The sequence below is a fragment of the Cynocephalus volans genome, chromosome X (assembly GCF_027409185.1).
Source record: "Cynocephalus volans isolate mCynVol1 chromosome X, mCynVol1.pri, whole genome shotgun sequence".
Lineage (NCBI taxonomy): Eukaryota > Metazoa > Chordata > Mammalia > Dermoptera > Cynocephalidae > Cynocephalus > Cynocephalus volans.
The window spans coordinates 81,321,974-81,346,184 of record NC_084478.1 but is presented as its reverse complement, the minus strand read 5'-3'; the positions used below and the strand labels follow the sequence as shown (position 1 = coordinate 81,346,184).

The 24,211-nt window shown below is 36.1% G+C and overlaps 1 protein-coding gene across 5 annotated transcripts in view; it reads left to right on the top strand.

The window, feature by feature from the left end:
• PHKA1 (phosphorylase kinase regulatory subunit alpha 1) overlaps nucleotides 1-24,211 on the top strand; it is a 143,493-nt gene that overhangs the window by 114,802 nt on the left and 4,480 nt on the right. For 3 of the 5 annotated variants that reach the window (XM_063083045.1, XM_063083046.1, XM_063083043.1), the window contains 9 exons: nucleotides 5,687-5,843; nucleotides 6,306-6,385; nucleotides 8,521-8,599; nucleotides 8,740-8,869; nucleotides 10,893-10,994; nucleotides 11,890-12,005; nucleotides 12,135-12,173; nucleotides 20,859-21,029; nucleotides 23,170-23,223. In XM_063083045.1, the coding sequence (XP_062939115.1) occupies nucleotides 5,687-5,843; nucleotides 6,306-6,385; nucleotides 8,521-8,599; nucleotides 8,740-8,869; nucleotides 10,893-10,994; nucleotides 11,890-12,005; nucleotides 12,135-12,173; nucleotides 20,859-21,029; nucleotides 23,170-23,223 (928 nt within the window). Of the gene's footprint in view, nucleotides 1-5,686; nucleotides 5,844-6,305; nucleotides 6,386-8,520; nucleotides 8,600-8,739; nucleotides 8,870-10,892; nucleotides 10,995-11,889; nucleotides 12,006-12,134; nucleotides 12,174-14,251; nucleotides 14,303-20,858; nucleotides 21,030-23,169; nucleotides 23,224-24,211 lie in introns of all 5 variants that reach the window. The other 2 variants (XM_063083047.1, XM_063083044.1) reach the window with 2 other exon arrangements.

Genomic DNA, 24,211 nt, shown 5'->3' with positions numbered 1-24,211 from the left:
CAATGCCATTATTATATCTAAAAATATTTTAAATTATTCGTTAAGATCATCAAATATCAAGTCTGTTCAAATTTCTCTGACCACCTCATAAATGCATTTTTTTCAGTTGATTTGTTTAAGTCAGGATGCAGTGCAGGTCCACATAATGCACTTGGTTGTTATATATCTTAAGTGCTTTTTAATATCTAGGCTCTCTTATTTTGACAATTTATTTATTTGGGGTTTTTTGTCCTATTGAGTTTTTCACATTCTGCATTTCACTGATTGCATCCTCATGATGTTGTTTAACATGCTTCTCTCTCTTTTGTATTACCTATACATTGGTAGATCTACAGACTTGATAGATCCAGGTTCAATTTTTTAGGCAGGACAACTTTATAGGCGGTACTCTGCACTTCCTATTATGTCATATCAGGAGGCCCGTGATGTCTGGTTGTTGCCCTTTTTGTCATGTTAAGATTGATCAAGTATTATTAGCCTGATCTAGTCATCATAAAGTTCCTCATTAGCTTTACTCCAAATGATTTTAGCAACCATCAGTGGTCATTACCTAGATCCATTATTTCCTTACGGGTTGCCAAATCTTAGTCTTCTATTTCTACACAATGATCTTTTTAATGTGTTCATCTTACCAAGTCTCTTCCCTATTTAAAGTTTTTTGATTTGCTTCCCTTAAGCAGGGGAAAAAGGTTAAGATCCTTAATATGGCATACAAGAACCTCCATAAGAAAGTTCCTACCTACCCTCCAGACTCCTCTTTCACCGTTCTATGTCCTATAATTGATGTTCCAGCAACACCGAAGTGCTGGTAGTTTTCCACTAACACTATGCTGTTTCTCCCTTCTGTGCCTTTGCTCATGTTATTGTCTCTGCTTGAAACTCTCTTCCCCCTCTTCTTCACCAGACTAACTTGTATTCATCATATATGACTCAGCTCATAACATTGCCTCCAAGAAGTCATCTCTGAAACCTCTCCCTCCCCTACCCCCTGCTCCTTAAGACCCTCTATAATGCATGGTACACACCACTAGTACCATATTTCCTGTTATCTTTTATGTATATATCTCATCCCTATTAGACTAAGCTCCTCAAGGTCAGTGACTATGTTTTATTTTTCTTTGTAGCCTCAGAACACAACCCAGTGCTTGCCTTCCAGTATGCCCTCCACGTAGATTGGGCAAATGAGTGAACTTTTTCATTTCATTCCTTATACTTTTTTCTATGAGGTATTTGGTACCTACATTTTCTACAGATGGGGAAACCAGCTCAGAGAGGTTGGGCAACTTGCTCAAGTCACTCAGACTTGAAATTGTATCACCATTTTCAACTTCTGCTTATCACCCTCTCTCCCTACAGCATCGCCACTACCATAGCAAATTATTGGCCAAATCTACATCTTCTGTGATCTGACTTACAACCTTGTCTACATATAGCTCCCCCCTCACAATGTGAATGCTCTCACCAAAACAGCCTACTTATGCCTAAAACACTGCCTATACGTGTCTACCTTCATACCTTAGTTCATGTTTTTTCCTCTGCCTAAAATATTCTCTTTTACCACACCCCATCTCTACCTGTTCCAATTCTCTCTTACCATCAAGACCTAGTTCATCTGTCACCTCCATGAAGCTTTCTCTGATCTCTAATAATAAAAGAGATCTCATAGCACTTTTTTCATATTTTTAAAATTTATTTTGACAATTTCAGATTTAGAAAAAAAGTTTTAAGGGTAGCAAAAAAAATTTTCTGGGTATTCTTCACCCAGATCCCCTTGATGTTTCCACTGAGCTTTAAAATATTTCTCTCTCTCTCTCTCTCTCCCTCCCCATCAACATCATCATCTATACCCAATCATACACACACATATATATTATTTTTTTCTGAACCATTTGAGAATAAGTGACAGACATGATCCCCTTCTATCCCTAAATACTTCAATGTGTATTTCCTAAAAACTAGGAACTCTCTTGCATAATCACGGCACGAATTGCCAAAACTAGAAAATTAACATTAAGACAATACTATTATCTGTTTACAGACCTTATTAAGATTTGTCAGTTGGCTCAATAATGTCTTTATAGCAAATGAAAATCTGAAATCGTGCATTTTATTCCGTTCTTATGTATCTTGAATCTCTGTTGATCTGGAACATTTCCTGAGTCTTCATTTTTTGTGTTATTGACCTTTTTGAAGAATAGAGACCAGTTATTTTGCAGAATGTCTCTAAACTTTGGTTTATCTGATATTTCCTCATTATTAAATTCAGGTCACACATTTTTTGAAAGGATACCACCGAGTGGTGCCAGTTTCTCTGAGTGTCACATCAGGAAGCACATAGAGTTGATTAGTCCCATTAGTCTGAGCTCGGGTCCCACTGCTGCCACTTACAGTGGCTCAGAGCACTGGGCAGGCTGCTTCATGCCTCTCATCCTAAAATAACTCATATGTGAAGTGAAGACAATGACAATCCTGTGCTACTTAACCATCCCCCCCTTCGCCCCAGGGCCGGTAGTGTTAACTTTGATCAGTTGATTTGATCGTTTGGTTAAGGTAGTATCTTCCAGGTTCTTCCACTCTAAAGTTATTATGTTGCCCTTTGTAAAAAAAAAAAAAAAAGTATCTTGTGTAGATACACCTTGAGGCTGTGTGAATATCCTATTACTCTTCAAACTTTCAGTCACGGATTTTTGCATCTATTGATGACCGTTCCTATAGCACTTTTTATTTCATTTTTTAAATTTAATATACTGAATACATAAAACTTTCTCATGATTCAAAATTTTTAAAGTACAAAAGGATATACAGGGAAAGGCTAAAAAGTCTTTCACCTCTGATCCCCAGATACCTGGTTCCCTTCATCAACAGGCAGTCAGTCTATTTTGTGCATGTGCACGTGTGTGTGCATGCAGGCACACGTTCTCCCAGGAACATTCTATGCATATGTAGGTAAATACAGACATACATGTGGATACCTATACCCCTATTTATCCCAAAGGTAGCATAGTATATACACTGCTCTGTACCTTGCTTTTTTCACTAAAACTATATATTTTATGTATATCTTAAATATTGCTACATATATATTCCAGTTCATAATAAATCACACAACTCAGTGGCTTAAAATAACAAAAATTTTTTAAAATTTTAATTTTCTTTCACAGTCCTGTGGCTTGCATGGGCTCAACTAGCAGTGGTCCCTATGGGTCTCTCGTTCAGTTTTAGTCAGGCAGTATCTGGTGCTGGAGGCATCAGAAGGCTTGATCACTCATACGCCTGGGGGTTGATACTGGCTTTTGGCTCGAACCTCAGCTGGGGTTACCTACAGCTGGAACACCTACAGGTGACCTCCCAATGTGCCTCTCACTTTCTCACAGCATGAGAACTAAGTTCTAAGAGTAAGTGTTTCGAGAAAGAACCGGGTGAAAGCTGTGTTACATTTTAAGGCCTAGCCTCAGAAATCATATAGCATCACTTTTGCCTTAGTCACAAGCATGCCTGGGTTCAAGGGGAGGGAACACAAATTTCACCTCTTGATGGGAGGAATGGGGGAGTCACATTGTAAGAAGAGCATGTTGGATGGAAAACTGTTGCAGCCACTTTGGAAAACACAATCTGCCACAATGTAGATCTACTTCATAATTTCCTAATAGTTGTGTAGCATTCCATCATTTGAATACAACATAATTTATTTAGCCAGTCTCCTATTGATGGACATTTGGGTTGTTTCCAGAATACAGTATCACAAATAATGCTATAGTGAATAACCTAGTAGCATACAGCATTTCACATGTGTGGAAGGAATTTATCCTACAGATAAATTAGAAATGGAATTGATAGATCAAAGAATATAGGTATTTTTAAGTGTACAATTCAATGGCTTTTAGTATATTCACAGCATTGTGCATCCTTCACCACTGTCCATTTTAGAACAATTTTATTACACTAAAAAGAAGTCCCACATCCTTTATACATCAACCCCCAGTTCTTTCATCCCCGTAGTCCTAGGCAACAACTAATCTACTTTCTGTTTCTATAGATTTGCCTATCTGGGACATTTTATATAAATGGAGTCATATAATATGTGGTCCTTTGTGAAAGGTTTCTTTCATTTAGCATAATATTTCCAAGGTTCATCCATATTGTAGCATGTATCATTATTTCATTTTTTTAATTGCCGAAGAGTATTATTTCTATATCTGTACTACATATTATTCATTTATTTATCAGTTGATGGACATTTGAGTTGTTTCTAATTTTTGGCTATTAAGAATAATGCTGGTATAAATATTCATATACAAGTTAATGTGGACATATGTTTTCATTTCTGTTGAGTATATAAGAGTGGACATGCTGGGTCTTATGGTAAATCTTGTTTAACCATTTTAGGAACCGCAAGGGTGTTTTCCAGTATTTTTAATATTAATATACGAGGGTACTTCAAAGTTCATGGAAAATAGAATTAAAAGATAATGTGAATTTTTCCACAAACTTTTTGAAGTACCCTGGTATATTTCCAAATAGCCCTCTAGAGGGATTATCTTAATTTTCACTCCCACCAGCAACACACTGTGAGTGCTTGTTTTCTCAAAGCCTCACTGATGCAGTGTCATCACATTTGGGGATTTTTGACAATAGATTAAAAATGATTAAAAGATAGATTAAAAATGTTATCTGGGCATAGTGGTAATTCAAATTTTTCTTATTATGGGGGAGGGGAGTACATTTTCCTATATTTAAAAGCCATTGGTATTTGTTTTGCCAGGTTTGCTTTTGTTGTTTTCTATTTTCTTTTATATTTGTTTGAGTTCTTTACATATAAGGGAAATTGGCCTATGGATTGCAAATATGTTTCCTAGTTTTTAATTTGTCCTACGACTTTGCTTGCAGTGCTTTTTGCAGTAAGATTTTTTTGTCGTTCTACATGTACAAATGTATCATGGCTCTTGGTGTATGTTTCACAATTAAAAGGAGCTTTTATGGCTCTCGGTGTAAGTTTCATAATTAAAAGTTTCTCTTACCTCCAAAGTTATAAAATAATTCTCCCATATCTTTTCTAGTATCTTTACATTTAGATCTTTGATACATTTGGAATTATGGTGCAGTGTGAGATATGGATCCAACTTTTTTTTCAGATGGCTACCTGATTGTCTTAGCATCATTTAATTAATAATCTACCTTTATCATATATTAAATTCCATAGAATTTTATATACCTCATATAAATTTTATAGACATTTATATAAATTTTATAGAACTTTATATACCTTTTATGTTACTTCACAGTTGACTGTGTTATAACTTTTACAACAATAATGTATATGTGTCCTTTAAAAATAAACACACATCCTTTTTATTTGTTAGTTCCCAAAGTGTAGCATACTTTCTAAACTTTCAGTAGTTAAATTAAATCTTTGTCTTTAATTTCAGCTATGTTGAAACCTGTGAAGAGGATAAAAGAATGCATTTTGTCCAAGCACAGCTGAAACTAATACTTTTTCTTGTCTAGGTATTTGGCGTGCAGGGCTGACTGTTAATCACCATTTTATAAGGATTCTTAGTAAATCACATTAGTTCCCTAATGAGGGAGACCTATGATGAACAGGTATATACATTATAACACTGAAACAAAATATTGTTGCTGGAGACTTTACTTATAATTAATGTAGTCCTTTCCTTTAAAATTCCAGAGGACCTGACTGGGACACTGAAATGTATGATGAAGGGAGTGCTACAGTCAGAGAGCTTCTTATTGAACTGTATGTCAGAGTTGGGGAAATTCGTCACTGGGGCCTGATCCGATACATCTCTGGGATCTTAAGGAAGAAAGTGGAAGCACTTGATGAGGTATTATAAATTCTTCTTGAACTTATCCTAAATCTAGATGGGGTGCTTTTTAAAAGTTGTGTTCCGTAGTTATTTTTTAAGGCAACCACAGTCTCTAATCATTTGAGATGTTGTCTTTACCCCATAAAGTTTCTGATATTCAGTTAGTTTTTTGTTTGTGAATGACAAATATACATTGCTAAGCTGTAAGAATTGTAAACTTATAGAGGTGTTATGAACCATAAGAATTCTAGCTCTTAAGAATGAATTTATACTAGGTTAAAAGTTCCTACTGCCTAGGAGATGAAAAGACCTCATCATTTCTTCCGAGAAATCCCTTTTTCCTGATCTTCATGGTATTTCCTGAGAAAGTTTGGTGTATCATTAAGTTAAGAGGGAGGAAATGTTTCTAGGCTAACAAGAGAAGTGTTTGTGGAATATGAGGTGTTATGGAAAGGATAATCTTATGCTATCTCTCCTTAGGCCTGCACAGACCTTCTCTCCCACCAGAAACACTTAACAGTGGGACTCCCTCCAGAACCTCGAGAAAAGACCATCTCTGCGTAAGTATGGTTTTTGGTTAAATTTGATCAGGTTTCTCTGAGCCTTAAAGGAGTGGTATGGACTCACCACAATTCTTTTGCCCTAATCTGTCCATGGATGACAACATCCTACATGTGCACACTTCCATAAGAAACAGTCAGTGGGAGAACGCTGGTAACGACGGGGCACAAGTAAACAAAAGAGAAAACTCATAGAGAGTAGTACTTAAAGTTTTTTTTTACTTATTGGCTTTCCTAAATCCTTTCATTCAGAAAACAAAACCAACAGAGCAACTGAAATTAGCACCCACAGAAAGTCAGCCATAGTCTGGAAAAAGGAGGTGGAAGAAATTGTCTGGCTAGAGCATAGGGCTGATGATGAAATTCCGTGCTATTCAAAAAGGAATAAAGGGGGTGGAAATCATAGTCAAAGGGGAAAATGGGGACTTGCAGAGCATAGTGAGGTAGCACCCCTCCAAGAACACTGCCATCAGATTGCCACTGTCTCAGTTCTGTCACAGCTTCCAGTTGGAAACAGTGCTCTAAGATAGGCTTGGGCTGGAGGGAGTGGGGAGTCAAGTGACAGGCTGGGATGAAAAGTTTAATTCTTACACATGAGTCTTCCTTTTGCCACAAGCCATGCCAATAAAATTCATCTACACTAAATCTGTTTAATTGCATGTCATGCCAGTCCCAGAATTTAAATCTATGAGCAGGGTGTATTTCTAAGAAATATTTTTAGAAGGATTCTAACTTCATTCATAACGAATCTGAAAAATCTGGTATTTTTGCTAAGGAGTAATTTAAAAGAAGATATTCCCCCTGCCTGCCAATTCTACTTCTGTAGTCACTGTAGTGAAAAGTTTATTTTGTAAACAAAACATGCTGTAGATATAGAGCTTAATCAGGAAAAAATAAGAGAGAAGTAGTAAGCAGTGATACCTTTGCTGACATCTGTGTACCACCTCTTTCCTGGTTTATGGCCATGATTTCTATTGCCTCTAAGATCCAGTTCAAACTCCTATACGAAGGCTAAGAGAAACATGTCCTAGGACCATGGGTCATAGGTTCCATGTGTAAAGTCCCAATTATGCTTTCAGGAAAATAGTCCTAGCGTAGTGTATTAGTTTTCTGAGGCTGCTGTAACAAAGTACCACAGACTGAGTAGTTTAAACAACAGAAATTTATTCTCTCACAGTTCTGGAGGCTAGAAACCCAAATCAGGGTGTTAGCAGGGTTGGTTCTTTCTGAAAGCTGTGAAGGACTTTGTTCCAGGCCTCTCTCCCTGACTTTTAGATGGCTTACTTCTCCCTATGTCTCTTCACGTTTCTTCCCTCTCTGCATGTCTCTGTGTCCAAATTTCCCCTCTTTATGAGGACGCCAGTCATACTGGATTAGAGCCCACCTTAAAGATTTCACTTAATTATCTCTGTAAAAACACTATCTCCAAGTAAGGTCACAGTCTAAGGTACTACGGGTTAGGATTTCAATGTATGAATTTTGGGGGGACACAATTCAACCCATGACACATTGCTCATGGCAAACAGAACCTTTTATTACAAATCAGATCAATTTTGTGACACTGTATGCAATCCAAAAGACGGTATGGTCCATGCCCCCAGAACAGGAGAGTCAGAAATGTGGGAGGATGTATGCATACTTGTGTGTGTGTGTGCGCATGTGTGCACACTAGACTGTGTGTGTGTGTGAGAGAGAGAGAGACAGAGACAGAAAGAGAGAATGTGAACCGGTGAAACTATAGAAAATCAGTATAACTGTATGGTGTGACTGTAAAACAATAAAATAGCTTCTAAAAGGCACAGTTTAAAATTAGTTTATTACTTCTTAGCCATAATAGTTACCTATCAGATGTTAAGGACTAACCATGAAAGACTAGTCTGGAAAGGCATCATGGGTGGGTCTTAAATAAAATTTTGAAGGAGTAAGACAGTCCAGGTTTAGAGGAGAGAGCAGAGCTCTGTTGAGCTGATATGGGCCAGAGTGGTTTGGGGAGGCAGTGAATGAGCTTTGCTATTGGTAGTGATGAGATGTTGAGGCAGTGACTTGGACTTGAGAAGAGTTTTGTTATTTTTTCAATATATTTAGGTTTAAATGGGTTGCAGAATTTTGTCTTTCTTCACTGTCTTCTTCCTCAGACCTCTGCCCTATGAGGCGCTTACTCAGCTAATAGATGAAGCCAGTGAAGGGGACATGAGCATTTCGATCCTTACACAGGTGAGCAGAGTTGTAAAGCCTAATCTGGTGATTGATATTTTAAAGTTTTTTTTCAATTGATCTGGCAGTTTCCAAAGACAATAAAATAGGCATTGTGAGACCTGGGTTGTAATTTTTGTCTATATCCATTCTGTGTGCAGGAAATAATGGTATATCTAGCCATGTATATGCGAACTCAGCCTGGCCTGTTTGCTGAAATGTTTCGACTTCGAATTGGTCTGATCATACAAGTTATGGCAACAGAACTGGCCCACTCCCTTCGATGCTCAGGTACTCAACTGAGTAACCATTTTAGGCAAAATTTACTTGTAATATAGATCTATGGAGTCTGGATCAATAGAGATAGAGAGCTAAAGCATTTTTATCCGTAGCTCAGAAACTGCATATGGCTATCTTGTTCCCATGTTAATCAGTCACTATTTATACAAGTCAAGGGACTGATAGAATGACACATTTGTATATTAGCTCTGCAATTTCAAAATGCCACATCTTGGGGGCTCTGCACTCCTAATTCTTCTTAACTAACTGCCCTTAGCTAACTTCATTTCTCCTAATTCCTTGAGTGTGACATACCGGGTTGGGTTCTGATTCAGGCAGTGGAGATTGTAGATAGCAAGACTGAGTCACTACAACAGTGGATCATAGTGTCAGTATTCAGCCTCGTCAACATCATGATCGAATAAAGGAAGAATATTTTTATTAATATTTATCTGACAAGACTCTCTTTGAAATTAAGTATAGGTATATTTGGCAAGATAACAGTTTTAGTTAGAAAAATAGTTGGGGCCTGTGGAAGCTGTAGCACAGAATTGTTTAATGTGTAAAGGGAAAAAAGGGACCCCTATGACATGACTGTTTTCAATAGGTATTTGTTTGATTTCAACAAGAATGGCAAAATAATAGAGATAGGGATGGTACAGAAAAATAAAATCACAGTTGCAAAAATCAACTTTAGCCATCATTTCAGTTAAATTTCCCCAGAAGGCTTTTAAGTGTGCTGTTAACAAGTAGCTAAATTTATTGGTTTGAGTCAAACCTAAATCAAACACATGACACAATTTCTATTTAAATAACCCTTTGAAGGAAGAGAGCTAACAATTATTTTATACCTGTCATATGCCAGACACTGTGCTTTTTGCTTTGTATTTGCATACCTTGTCTCATTTAATCTTTACAACAACCGTCTGGAGAAGGTATTATTGTCCTACTCTTACCAGTAAGGAAACTGGAACTCAGAGCAGCTAGGTAACTTGCCCAAAGTAAGATAAGTAGTAAATAGTAGAATTTGAGGGAGGTCTGTCTGGTTTCAAACTATTTCCAATTCAGCACATTGTTATAGATAAACGTATTATATATGTTCTCTAGCTGTGATATCAAGGGATGTTTTATGAGAGGGTGTAGCTGTTCAATAATAAACCTCAATGAGGGGTAAGCCCCTGAACATTTCACTTTTCCTTGAGTGCCTGTTATGGATATTTTTTCCTGTAGATTCATCAAAACCATGGCTCTTTATTCCTTATAGGATAAAGTCAAGATCCCTGGGTCTGAAATTCAAGACCCTCAACAGTCTGGCCTCTACCTACTACTTTAACAGTACTTCCCACTAACTTTGTCAATCTCCATCCTTGGAGATTGATGTCACCTCTGATTTCCAAAGCACTTATTGCCTATATCTCTCATTTAGCATATAGTATATGCAATGTTTTACTCTTGTTTATCTTCTTTACATGTTTCATCTCTCCCATATAAATGGCCAGCTTCTTAAGGTCAGGTACCATGTCATACCTGTTTGTACTAGCATTGCTTAAAATGAGGACCTACATGTAGTAAACTCTTAATAAGTGTCTGATATTGATGAGCACGTTCTTTATCCTCTCAATATTCTTCTAATTTCATGGATTCATATCAATTATTTTAAGTCTCTATATTTCCATACTAAGAAGTGTTAGTTATTTTAGTCCATCTGCATACACACATTCATTGCTTTTCTATGAATGGCCTTCAGTTCCATTGTTCTCCTTTCATTCTTCCCACCTTCACCCTAATGGTATAGAAGAGGGATGAAGAAGAAATTAATGACCCGGCTGATCCACAAACGGGATAGTCAGTTCTTAAATAAGAATCTATTGCAGTATGAATACCTAAGCAGTATGATGCCAGACATTTTTTCTATAATTGTGTACTTCCAATAAAGTGACAGAAATTCTAAGCAAGAAAGGAAATAGAGAAAAAAATAGGAAGGGCATGGCAGGCAAACCAGAAGTTCTTCTGTCCTACCATTTCTGCTGACTAGCTGAGGAAGCCACAGAAGGCCTGATGAATCTCAGCCCTTCAGCCATGAAGAACCTCCTGCATCACATTCTCAGTGGCAAGGAGTTTGGAGTGGAACGAAGTGGTAAGATTGAATAACTGCATTTTCATCTGAGTGTTTGGTTTAAGTGTCTTATTGGTTTTAAAATGTTTTTCTTTTATCAAAGGAACCTTTTGCCCCCAAATAAATAAAACTCTAATATATAAAACAGTTAAAGGCAAAGCTGTCTTTTGGAATGAGATTTGGAAACCACTTGTCTTATTTTTTCTCTTAAATTATATATGAACTACGTGGATTGATTATTATCATGTTTTGTTTTTAACTGTTTTATCCATTCCTTTACATTATCCTAAGTTTCTGATTTTCGACAATTAACCACCTATGTTATCTGAAACTTTCTTGTATCCTAATTGACTGTAGTTCAGTAACACCTACAGTGTTGTGTGTATGTGTTTGTGGGTAGCTGCTACAGTACATCTAATGCATCCTTTCAACTTTAAATTCAGATACATCTAGGAGATCATTCCAAACTAATATTCCACTTGCACTTGTGGTTTTGGCTGTATTCGGTGCTGCATACTTAAAGCAGGAGAGCAAATGAAAAGGGGTTATCTCTCATCCTCAACTTTTAGGCTTAAGATGAATAGATATATAAGGTCAAATGGATGGATGCCAGACCTTAGAGTGGTAAAAGAAAAGTAGAAAGCAGTGTTCCCCAAGCTGGAGATCTTGCTAAAATGAAGATTCTGGTTCAGTAGGTCTGGGGTGGGACCTGAGATTCTGCTAACAAGCTCCTGAGTGATGCCGATGCTGCTGGGCCATGGACCACACTTTAAATTGCAAGGTTACAGTTGGGTTTTTTAAATTTAAGTTAAAAATAACAGAAGGAAATACATCTAAGCCTTTCTATTGTTTGTAGACAAAAACAATTGAACCTGATTATCCTCTCTCTTTCTCTTTAATCTTTTATGGTATGTAGTTCGTCCCACTGATTCAAATGTCAGTCCTGCTATTTCTATCCACGAGATTGGTGCTGTTGGAGCAACCAAAACGGAACGTACTGGGATCATGCAGTTAAAAAGTGAGATAAAGCAGGTATGATACTACTTGGTAGATTAGCTGGGATATTTCCATGTTTAAGAACATTCTTTCGCAATCAGACTTCGTTCAGATCATTTATTTTATTTCATGTCCTGAGTTTAATTTGAGCCGCTTATTTTTCAGGTGGAATTTCATAGACTGTCTATCTCAGCAGAGAGTCAGGTGAAACAACTAGGGATTCTTTAACATGCTTTAATGCACCTTTAGTTCTACATAACATGCATGAGCTCATGGCCTTTTTACAAATAAGATAACAAGCCATGGAGTAGCTTGTTTGAATCTCCTTCATAACAATCATTTTGCAGATAGCTTTCCTTTCTCTGGATCCAACTACTTTGCTAACTTTAGGAGGAGAGTAACTTGCATCTGATAGCAAGAAATTGAAACCCTGAGTTCCTCTTGTTAGAACTCACATGTAATTTTGGAATTAATTTTCTTTATACAGCTAGACTTAGACTTCTTACTTTTAGAAATAGGTACTAAAGAGAACACCAGATTGAGTGAGGGACTTATTTTTTTAAGATTATTTCCAGGTATTGTCCCCAAATTAAATTTTTATCATCGCCGTGATAGAGGTTGACAAAGAGTCTTTGCTTGGCCAAAAGATAGGTTTCTGAACATTCTCCTAAGCGCATCTGTGCACTTCCTTGTAAAATCCAGTTTTAGCAAAAGAAACCTGCTAACTCAATTTCGTTAGGACTCCCATCCTCCATATCTGATCATCCTCGATATCTGTTCAGGTTCCCCATCCTCCACCATCCCCCACCATCTCCCCGGTGGTGTCTGATCAGCCTAGCATATCTTCAACAAGAATCATTTTACATCACTTTAGCCAGAATTCCCTTTACCCCTGATGTTTCCTCTTAGTAATTTTCCATCCACTGACCCCCACACTGCTCCTTGGCTGTAAATTCCCACATGTCCATGCTGCATTCGGTGTTGAGCCCGATCTCTCTCCCCCATTGCAAGACTCCGTTGCTGTGGTCCTTATACCTATGACAATGGTCCTGAATAAAGTTTTCCTTACTGTGCTTTAACAGGTATTACATTATGTTTTCTTTAACAAGGTGTTGTGGACACATAGAGGAGAAGCATCTAAATCAGTCTGGGAGTTGGTAGGAGTCACTAAATACCATATTGTAGCCTCTTAACTTTTCCCTGCCGGTGAGAATAGATAGTTGTTGCATTCTACAAAGAAATAGTTAGCACAAACTTCCATAGCTTCTTTTAAAACTCTGGGAAATCGTATGGTTTCAAGATCTCCGAGTTGAGAAGGTACTGATTTGGCCTCTCCTAGAAGCACTTTTTATGAAAACCTCAAAGCTACTACTCCTGTTTCAAAATGGAGTTATGATAGCTTACAGTATTAAAACACATCCAGAAGAGGAGAGGTGAAATGGAAATTTTGTTTTTTTAAAAAAAGGAATCAGAAACCAAAGAGAATGAGCCAAACTTAATTTGAGTACACTCATTCAAATACCCTTTGGCATTTATATTTATGCAAGAGCAAGAATGGAATGGAATAAGAAAGGGCCTTGTGTTAGTGTTAACTTTATAGTTTTTTATAGTTTTTTCCCAAATAATTTGAATAATCTGAACGTTAATGAAAGGTGAAAGAACTACATTCAATATTAAATAAACTGATGTTGTTAGTAAACAATCCTTGTTTTGGCTGAGAGTGATTAGCTAAGCATTTTACAGTTGTTTATAGTCCCATGGTATTACTTACAAGTTCATTATATATTTAGAACTTGAAGTCCATGTTCCCAGATAGATTAATATGATATGAAGACTTGTCCTACCCAACTACATGATTTAGGTGTTTTTTTTTTTTTCACACATTCACTATTTATAGGTCTTCAAGGGAGCCAGAATCATTAAGACTATAATTTAGAGGATTGAGATCCCTAAATTTGCATTACTTTCTTATTTCTAAATATTGATTTCCATCCTCACCTGCATGTCTAGTATTTTGTATTATTCTAAGCCCTTTTCTCTGCCACTCACTAATACCCTCTTTTCTGATTGTGGAAAAAAACATTTTTAAGGTAGTTTTATTTGTTTTGCCCTTTACCATGACTTCTAGAGTAAAGCTGTTTCATCAGCTTTTTAATGATAACATGCTGGCTAGTTACTTAAGTGGTTCATACTTTTACTCTACTAATAACTTTTAAAATCACAAGTAATGGTTTCCTTGTCTCATCTCTTTTAAAATTTTATTTTTTCCATTTTTTTCATAGTCCAATGGTGGTCATCCCCTGGGTATAGATTTGATGTCACCATCTATTCTGGTAACTGCTATTATCTTATAGTATATGCCATTCACAAGTGCCTTGAATATGGAGTTATATAAATCATGACATATACCTGCTAACTAAAAAAATAAACAAAATGAATCAAGAACTAAATAAGTATAAAGCAAATTCATATATTGTGGTAAAGTCTTTCCATTTGTTTCCCAATAAGGCAGGGAAGGGAGTTCAACTCCAACCTCTTTTCCGTTTCAGAAAATAAAATTCAATTTAATAAGTGTTTTTTAAGTATCTATTCACTTATTCTTTCAACTAATATAATTTATTACATGCCTACTATGCACCAGCCACTGTACTAGACAGCATTAGTATTACTATGAACTTATTTGAAATGCAAATTCTGGGTACCCACCCTAGACATACTGAATCAGAAAGATGGGGTAAGGCCCAGCAATATGGGTTTTCATAAGATCTATAGGTGATTCTGATGCACTTTTTAGTTTGAAAACCACTGGGTTAGCTGTCCCTCTGATTATTTATTCATTTAGTAAATGTTAATTTTGTACCTGGCACTGGAGATACAATAGTAAATAAAATGGATGTGGTTTAGGAAGACTGATCTCTAATTAAATTTCTTTGGCTTGAATCAATGATTCATAAATGCCTATGATTTCAGATCACCCAGGCTGAAGAGATTTAGGCCGTATATAACAACTGAACAAAAAATGGAAAGCTATTGGAAACAAAACTGGTATTTTAGTTAACCTTAACCAAATACTCTGTAATGAATTTCTTGTATTAAGACGTGGCCAACTCTGTCATATCCATATTAATAGAAGATGGAGTTACAGAAGAGAATTTAGCCTAAAAACTCAAAACTATTGATATTTGAGTTTGGAAAACAGTCTGAATTGTACTCCATCAGATACATATCCTTTCTGGTTTGGCCCCACTATCAACAGCCTAAGATTTTGGTGGTAGAGACAAGACAATGAAGATAAATTAAATAGCAGTTCATCTACTTGACAGATCAGTGTGATAGTCACTGGCTGATAGAAATGTTTGGGGGCACTTTTTTCTTTTACATAGCAATAGTTGGTGATTTAGGCATTTGGCCCAAATTAAAATGTGAGAAACTCTTTTCTCAGAAAATATTTCTATTATCTTATTTCTATTTTATATTTATTTCTGAATCTAAACTGTCAAATAACCACTTTCCCCAATGTATTTTATTCTTTACTCAATAGAAGTGTTTCAAAGTTCATTATGTTGTAGCATGTATCAATCCTTCATTCCTTTTTTATTGCCGAATAATATCCTATTGTATTAATACACCACATTTTATTTATCTGTTTATCCGTTGATGGACATCTGGATTGTTTTCACTTTTTGGTTACTATGAATCCTGCTGCTATGAACCTTCATGTACAAGTTTTTGCATGGATATGCTTTTTTTTTTTTTTTTTTTTTTTCTCTCTTGGGTATATATCTAGGAGTAGAAGTACTGGGTCATATGGTAATTATGTTTGGCATTCTGAAGAACTACCAAACTTTTCCAAAGGGGCTGCACCATTTTACATTCCTACCAGCAATGTATGAGGGTTCTAATTTTTTTCACATACTCACCAACCCTTATAATTGTCTGTCTTTTTCATTATAGCCGTCCTAGTGGATTTGAAGTGGGATCTCATTATGGTTTTGATTTTCGTTTCCCTAATGGCTAATGATATTGAGCATCTTTTCATGTGCCTATTGGCCATTTGTTTATCTTCTTTGGAGAAATGACGATTCAAATCCTTGGCCCATTTTTATTGGGGGATTTTTTGTTTTTTTTTTTTTTTTTGGATTTTTTATTTGTTTGTTTGTTTTTTGTCTGTTTAGTATTGAGTTGCAAGTATTCTTTCTATATTCTGGATACAAATATCTTATCAAATATGTGATTTGCAAATATTTTCTCTCATTCTTTGGGTTGTCTTTTCACTCTTAATGATATTCTTTGAAGAATGAAAATTTTTGATTTTGACAAAGTCCAATTTATTTATTTTTACTATTGTTGCTGTGTTTTTGGTGTCATATCTAAGAAGGCTTTGCCTAACCCAAGGTCACAACGATTTATTTCTGTTTTTTTGTTCTAAGAGTTTATAGTTTTAGCTCTTACATTTGGGTCTTTGGTTATATTGGGAGGGTCCCCAAGACCACCCCCAGGTTTGATTATTCACTAGGAGGACTCACAGGACTCAGCACACAGCCATGCTAAACAGCTATGATTTATTACAGCAGAAGGATGCAAAGCAAAATCAGCAAAGGAAAAAGGTGCGTTGGCCAAAGTCCAGGGAAAACAGATACAAGTTTCCAGAGTACTCTTCCAGTGCAATAACACAAGATGCACTTAATTCCTCCTGCAATGAGATGTGACAACATGTGTGAAATGTTACCAACCAGGGAAACTCACTAAAGACTCAGCACCCAGGGTTTTTATTGGGGGCTGGTCCTATAAACAGCTTGTCTGGCATGTACCAAACTCCAGACTCCCAGGAAGAAAACAAGTGTTCAGCATAAACCATAGTGTTTGAACAAACAGGTTAGGCACAGAAAAGCTACTGTTTTCCATCCTGTGAATGGTAGGAGCCCTCTCAAAATCCAAGTTTCCATATGCCAGCCAATGGCCAACCTTCTAAGCAAGCTTTTCTAAAAAGGGCAGTTCTGGCTTGATGTGTTAACGCATTTCTGCACAGGGATCCATTTGGACTATGAATATTAGGATCGGCTTGTCAATTTCTGTGAAGAACCAGGTGGGATTTTAATAGGGATTGTGTTCAGTCTGTAGATCAATTTGGGGAGTATTGCCATCTTAACGATCTTAGGTCTTCCGATCCAATGAACATGGGATTTCTTACCATTTATTTAAGTTTTTAATTGCTTTCAACGTGTTTTATACTTTTAAGGGTACTGCACAAGTAGTTATTTTGTACTTCTTTTGTTAAATTTACTCCTAAGTATTTTATTCTTTTTGATGCTATTTTAAATGAAATTGTTTTAACTTCATTTTCAGATTATCAATTGCTACTGTTTAGGAATACAATTGATTTGTTTTTGTAGTAGGAACATTTAACATGAGATCTACTCTTTAAAAAAATTTTAAGTGTACAATACAGTATCATTAACTATAGGCATGATGTTGCACAGTAGATTTTTAGAATTTATTCATCATGCATAATTAAAATTATTTTTACTTGCTTTATCAGCTTTGTCTTGCATTTTTTATTTACATTTTTAACAGCTTTATTGAGATATATTATTCACATACCATATAATTCAGTCATTTAAGGTATACAATTCAACTTTTTTAGTATATTCACAGAATGTGCAACTATTACCACAACCAATTTTAATTTTCATCACCCCAAAAAGATACTCTGTACTCATTCACAATCACTCCCCCATTTCCCCCCCACTCTCAGGCCCCCGACCGTAGGCAGCCACTAATCTACTGGATATTTCATATCAGTGGAATCATATACTATGTGGCCTTTTGTGTCTGGCTTCTTTTGCTTAGTGTAATGTTTTCAAGACTCATTCATGTTGCAGCATGTATCAGCACGTCGTTCCTTTTGTGACCAAATAATATTTCCTTGTATGGATATACCAACTTTGTCTTTCATCAGTTGATGGACTTTTGGTTTATTTCTATTTCTTGGCTATTTTAAAAAATTTTTATTGAAACACATTGATTGTACATATGTATGGGGTACAGAGTTATATTTCAATATGTGTATACAACGTGTGATGATCTATTCAGGGTATTTAGCATATTCATGATCGCAAAACTTAATCATTTCTTTGTGATATGTGCATTTGATCTCCTCTCTTCTAGTTGTTCAGTGACATGCAGTAAATTATTGTTAATTATAAATTCCTGGGCTGACTATACGCCAATAGGACTTATTGTTCTTATCTAGCTGTAATTTTGTGTCCATTAACCAGCTTCTCACTATCCCCCTCCTGCCTCCCCTTTCCCTCCTCTACTAACCACAGTTCTTCTCTCTCCTTTTAACAGTTCTTTTTATCCGTTGAGTAGCAAGTTCCAATTTTCCCCTGTCCCCAGCCCCTGGAAACCACCATTCTCTCTCTGCTTTTATGAGTTTGGCTGTTGTAGATACCTTACATAAGTGGAATCATAGAGTATTTGCCCTTTTGTGGCTGGCTTATTTCACTTAGCATAATGTTCTCCAGGTTCATCCATGTTGCCATATATTGCAAGATTTTTTTCTTTTTTAAAGGCTGAATAATATTCCATTGTATGTATATACCACACTTTCTTGTGCCATTCAACTGCCAATAGACATTTAGATTGTTTTCCTATCTTGGCTATTGTGAATACCGCTGCATTGAACATGGGAGTGCAAATATCTCTCCAAGATCTTGATTTCAGTTCTTTTGACTAAGTATCCAGAAGTGGAACTGCTAGATCATATGATAGTTCTGTTTTTAATTTTTTGAGGAACCTCCATTCTGCTTTCCATAGTGGCTGCGCTAATTTACATTCCCACCAGCAGCGTACAAGGGTTCCAATTTCTTCACATCCTCACCAACACTCAGTATCTTTCGTTTTTTGGTAATGGCTATCCTAACAGGTGTGAGGTGATATCTGATTGTAGGTTGATTTGCATTTCCATAATAATTAATGATGTTGAGCATTTTTTCATATACCTTTGGGTATTTGTATGTCTTCTTTGGAGAAATGTCTATTCAAGTGAAATGTAATTGATTTTATTTAATTTATATCGTACAACTTTACTGAACTCATTTATTGGTTGTAGCTGCTTTTTAGTGAATTCCTTAGAATTATCTGTATATAATATCATGTCATTTGCAAAGGGAGATGGTTTTACTTCTTCCTTTCCTATCTGGATGCCTTTTATCTCTTTGCTTGCTGAATTGCCCTGGCTAGAACCCCCAGTACAATGTTGAATAGAAGTGATTAAAGTAGATGTCCTTGTCTTGTTCTGATCTTAGGAGGGAAAGCATCAGTCTTCAACCACTCGTTATGACTTTAGCTGTGGATTTTTGGAGGGGAAAAAAAACTAACCTGTTATTAGATTGAGAAAGCTTCCTTCTGTTCCTAGTTTGTTGAGTGTTTTTATCATGAAAATGTGTTGAATTTTGAATGCTTTTTCTGCATCTATTAAGATGTTGTGTTTTTTATCCTTTATTCTTTTGATATAGTGTATTACATTAATTGATGTCCAGATGTTAAAACAACTTTGAATTCCTTGAATAAACCCCACTTCATTATGCTGTATGATCCTTTTTACATATCACTGAATTCAGTTTGCTGGTATTTTGTTGAGGATTTTTGCATCTATATTCATAAGGATATTGGACAATAGTTTTCTTTTCTTGTGATATCTTTGTCTGGTTTGGGTATCAGGGTAATACTGGCCTCATAGGATGAGTTGGGAAGTGTTCCCTCCTCTTCTCTTTTTTGGAAGAGTTTGTGAAGAACTGGTGTTAATTCTTTTAAAAATATTTTGTAGAATTAACAAGCGAAGTCATCTGTGCTTGGACTTTTCTTTGTGGGAAGTTTTGTACTTAATAATTAAATCTCTTTATTTGTTATAGGTCTATTCAGATTTTCTGTTTCTTTTTTAGTAAGTTGGGGTAGTTTGTGTCTTTCTAGGAATTTGTCCATTTCATCTAGGCTATGTAATTTGTTAGCATATGGCTGCTGATGGTATGTCCTTATAATCTTTTATTTCTGTGAGGTTGAAATTGATGTCCCCTCTCTCTTTCCTCTTTTGTTCTTGATCCATCTAGCTAAAGATTTGTGCATTTTGCTGATATTTTCATAGAAACAAATTTTAGTTTTATTGATTTTCTCTATTGTTTTTCTGTTCTCTGTTTCATTTCTTTCCACTCTAATCTTTATTATTTCCCTTAATCTGCTTGCTTTCAATTTAGTTTAATCTTTGTTTTTCATTGCCTTAAGGTGAAAGTTTTGGTTATTGATTTGAGATCTTTATTCTTTTTTGATGCAGACATTTATAACATAAATTTCTCTTTTGGTATGCTGTATTTTCAACTCAGAGTATTTTCTAATTTTTCTTGTGATTTTGTTCCTTAATGCATTGGTTATTTAGGAGTGTGTTGTTTAATTTTTACATATTGGTTAATTTCCTAAATTTCCTTCTGTCACTGATTTAATTCCATTGTGGTTAGAGAACATACTTCATATGATTTCAGTTCTTTTAAATTTATGGGGGCTTCTGTTATGGCCCATGAGAGCAACAAACTAAGCCATAGATCAGCTGGAAGTTTAACAGAGATAACCAGGTAAAGAGACATCTAAGAATGTCCCATGTCATCAGTATTCTTGTGGATCTTCGTATGTATCACCAAATTGCTTTTTTAAAGGATTGTACCAGTTCACAGCACTAATAGCTACTAGCTTCACTCTAACCTCTTTATCTTGGCTGTTTCACTTAATACATGTTTTACAGTTCTGCAAAGTTTATTGATTGTTCACTGTGCTATACTTTATCAAAGAAAAAAGGTAACTCTTGCTTTATGATCTTTCCTCTTTTCTTCTCCCAAGTCACCTGGAACCTCTGAGACTCCAACTAGTGGGTCCTTTCCCAGTGCATATGGTCAACAGACATCTAAAGATAGTCGTCAAGGTCAATGGCAACGCCGAAGAAGGCTGGATGGAGCACTGAATAGAGTCCCAATTGGATTTTATCAAAAAGTATGGAAGGTTTTGCAGAAGGTGAGAATAATATATTGTTAATGTCTCTTTATCTCCCCCCTTGAAATCCTCAGTCTCCTTGGCTGAGGTATTGCACGACTATAACATCACTGTAATTATGTAAAAGTCATACACTCAGATGAACACAACCTAGAAGAAAACATAAAAACGAAACAGTTGATTTGTTATTGTGGCATTATTGATAATTTAGTCTCTTTCCATTATTGTTGGTATAGTGTTTTTTCTAAATCAGATTTTTTAAAATAATCATTTTTCTGCTTTTGGCCACAGTTGGACATTGTGGAGCATTGTGATACATTTGCTGCTGAAGAGCTCACTTTCTTTGTAGCTATTCTGGACTGGAAATGTTATTCGACTGGCAGCATGCCGTTCATAACCAGTTATCACTATAGTGAAACAAATGTAGCATCTGAGGAGTTTGTGTAAGGAGCTCTTACCTATATTTTTTCCTGGGTGAAAACTACTAAATAAATGCAAAGTCATAATAATGCTAATAATTCAATGACTGTCTTGGTATGACCAATATTTGTTTTTCTTTCAAAAGCCTATTTTGCCTAACACATTTGCCAAAGACAGAGGGCACATCACACCATTATGGTGATGACAGTTTCAGAAGACCAAGAATATTTTTGTGCTCATTCATAGGTCTCATTCACAGTCTCTTAGGTGCCACTTTTTGCTTCATGGCCCTTGATAAGGACCTAAAGAACACTTCATGCAGGACTTCAAAATCTCTAGTTAACATTTTTTCTCCTCAGCATACCGATACCCTTCCAGGGTCAGAATCAGGTGATCTTTTGGAAAGGTGAAAGTTGATTCTTCAGACTGTTGGCTCTGGTGATCTTCCTTTCAAAAAGTACCTAGAACTTGCTTTCCTCTCAGCTAACTTCTATAGCACAATGGTGACAAATTTGCATTTTATCTCCTCAGTTATGCATGGATTATGGCAATTTAATTTAACAGGCATGTATTAGGTGCTGTTTTACCCATATACCATGTAAGGTACCTAATCTTTGTCATCAGGGAGTTTAGCATATAGTCTTCTTAATCTATAGTCTTCTTTAAAAGCATCTATGATGCAAGGCAAAAATGTGTTGTAATAAAAGTGCAAAACCACAGGCTGCAGGAATACAAAAGAAGGAGCATTTAAGTCTGACTGGGAAGATTGGGTATTTTGTGACAGAATCAAAACTTGGACTTGGGATCTTAATGTAAGAAGCAAAACACATGCCCCCAGAGTATGAACGTAACATAGTCATTTTGCACATATGTTTAAAGGATGGTATTTCTCTGTATAAAGACTGTTATTTGATGTATGGAATATGGGATGAAGTGTCTAGTACAGTCAGTGAACTTGCTGGATTGGAATCTTTATCTGTGGTTGTTTAATATATAATGTTTTGATTTATTTAAAATCTAAAATGGCAAGTCATTAATTCCCATTGCTTTTTAATAATTGAGTTGATAGTGAGGGGGAGATAAAATATCATTCATTCATACAATATTTGTTGAGCATCCGTAGTGCAACAGGCAATATTCTAGGTGCTCATACAGCAAAGAGCAAAACAGACAACAATTTCTTTCCTCATGGAACTTCCATTCTGCTAGGGAGAAAAAATTATAAATAATAAACATAGTAAATAAGTAAAGTATATAGAGTATTAAAAGATGATAAGTACTATGGAAAAAGTACAGCAGGATAAAAGCACTGATGGGAATATGGGATGCTTCACTAGAAAATGTAGCAATGGTACATGTCTGGTAAATGCCTAACTTGAGTTTTTTCCTGCAGCCTGAAAATCTTTCTGAAAGCCTGTGATGGTTCTTGGACCCAGCATGATATCCTCCCAGATAGTTTCTGAATAATTGGGGCTAGTCTATCTCAGAAGGCAGATCTTCCCTATCCATTCCACCCCCCAAGTACAGGATGAACCTTGGGTCTCCTATAGCCCAACCCTGCATTTTGGCACTTAGGAGTCCCAACCTCATGGCAAGGGCACTTGGGCTGCAGGGCCTCTTGCTGGCCTGTGATTACTTAGCACATGCCCAGTGAAGCACACTTAGAAATATGAAGTGTCTCCTTAAAGCCTCCCAGTTGTTGGCCTAGCCTTGGTGACAAGATGTTTTTTCTGTTTTGCAGTGTCATGGACTTTCTGTGGAAGGTTTTGTTCTTCCTTCTTCAACTACCAAGGAGGTAAGATTCTGTGTCTTTCCCATTTATGTGACTGGTAGCTTGCCTGGCTAAAGTATTTCAGTGATCATTTTTCACAGTAACAGACCTATGCTTTTATAAATCAACTGATCATGAAATGAACCTGAAAAAAGAAGAGAATGTTTTTTTAAAAATTGAATGAGAATATTAGACCATAATTATGTGTTACATTAATTGTATAAGGGCAGCTTCTTTTAATGGCTTATTAAGTTAGGCTGGTTTGTGTGAGAGTTGAAGAGGGCAGAAAGGATAGAAATCTAAGAATGAATGACTTCTCATGTCCCTCTGTCCTTCTCATTCCCACCTTTCTCTAGTAGGATGCTTGTAGACCATTAGAACATAAACCAGTGGTCCTTAGATCTAACTATATGTTGGAGTACCGTCGGCTGCCATCTTCAATTTAGTGGATAAGAATTTCCAGGGATGGGACCTGAGCATCTGTATTTTTTTTAAATCTATAGAATGATTCTGATATATAACCATGGTTGGGAAACACTGCCACAAACCACAGACATAGAATATTGAATGCTTTTATATTTTCTGTTTTGTCCAAAATCACACAGAAATGATAAAGAACTAGCTTTTATACAGAATCAGCAAAGGAGCTATTATTAGCAAGCTAGGAGTAGTAAGATTGGGCAGTAGAAAATTCTTAAAAACTCTGGAGTTGTTGCAGATAGTGGCTGGGGGGTGGGTGGGGGCAGGTACAGAAAGCTAATGCTATGCTTTAGGGCTTCACTCTTGCCTACAGCCTTTTCTTTAATAAAGAACACCATGTTTCCTATTTGTTTTTCTCTGCCTTTCAACAAGACTGAAATGTTAATAGAATTAAAAATAATACAAGGGCACTTCAAAAAGTTTGTGGAAAATAGAATTAAAAAATAATATAAATTTTTCCATGAATTTTTTGAAGTACCCTCATTCATACCTCAATAGTACCATTAAGAGTCTTCAAAGCATTTGCACATTA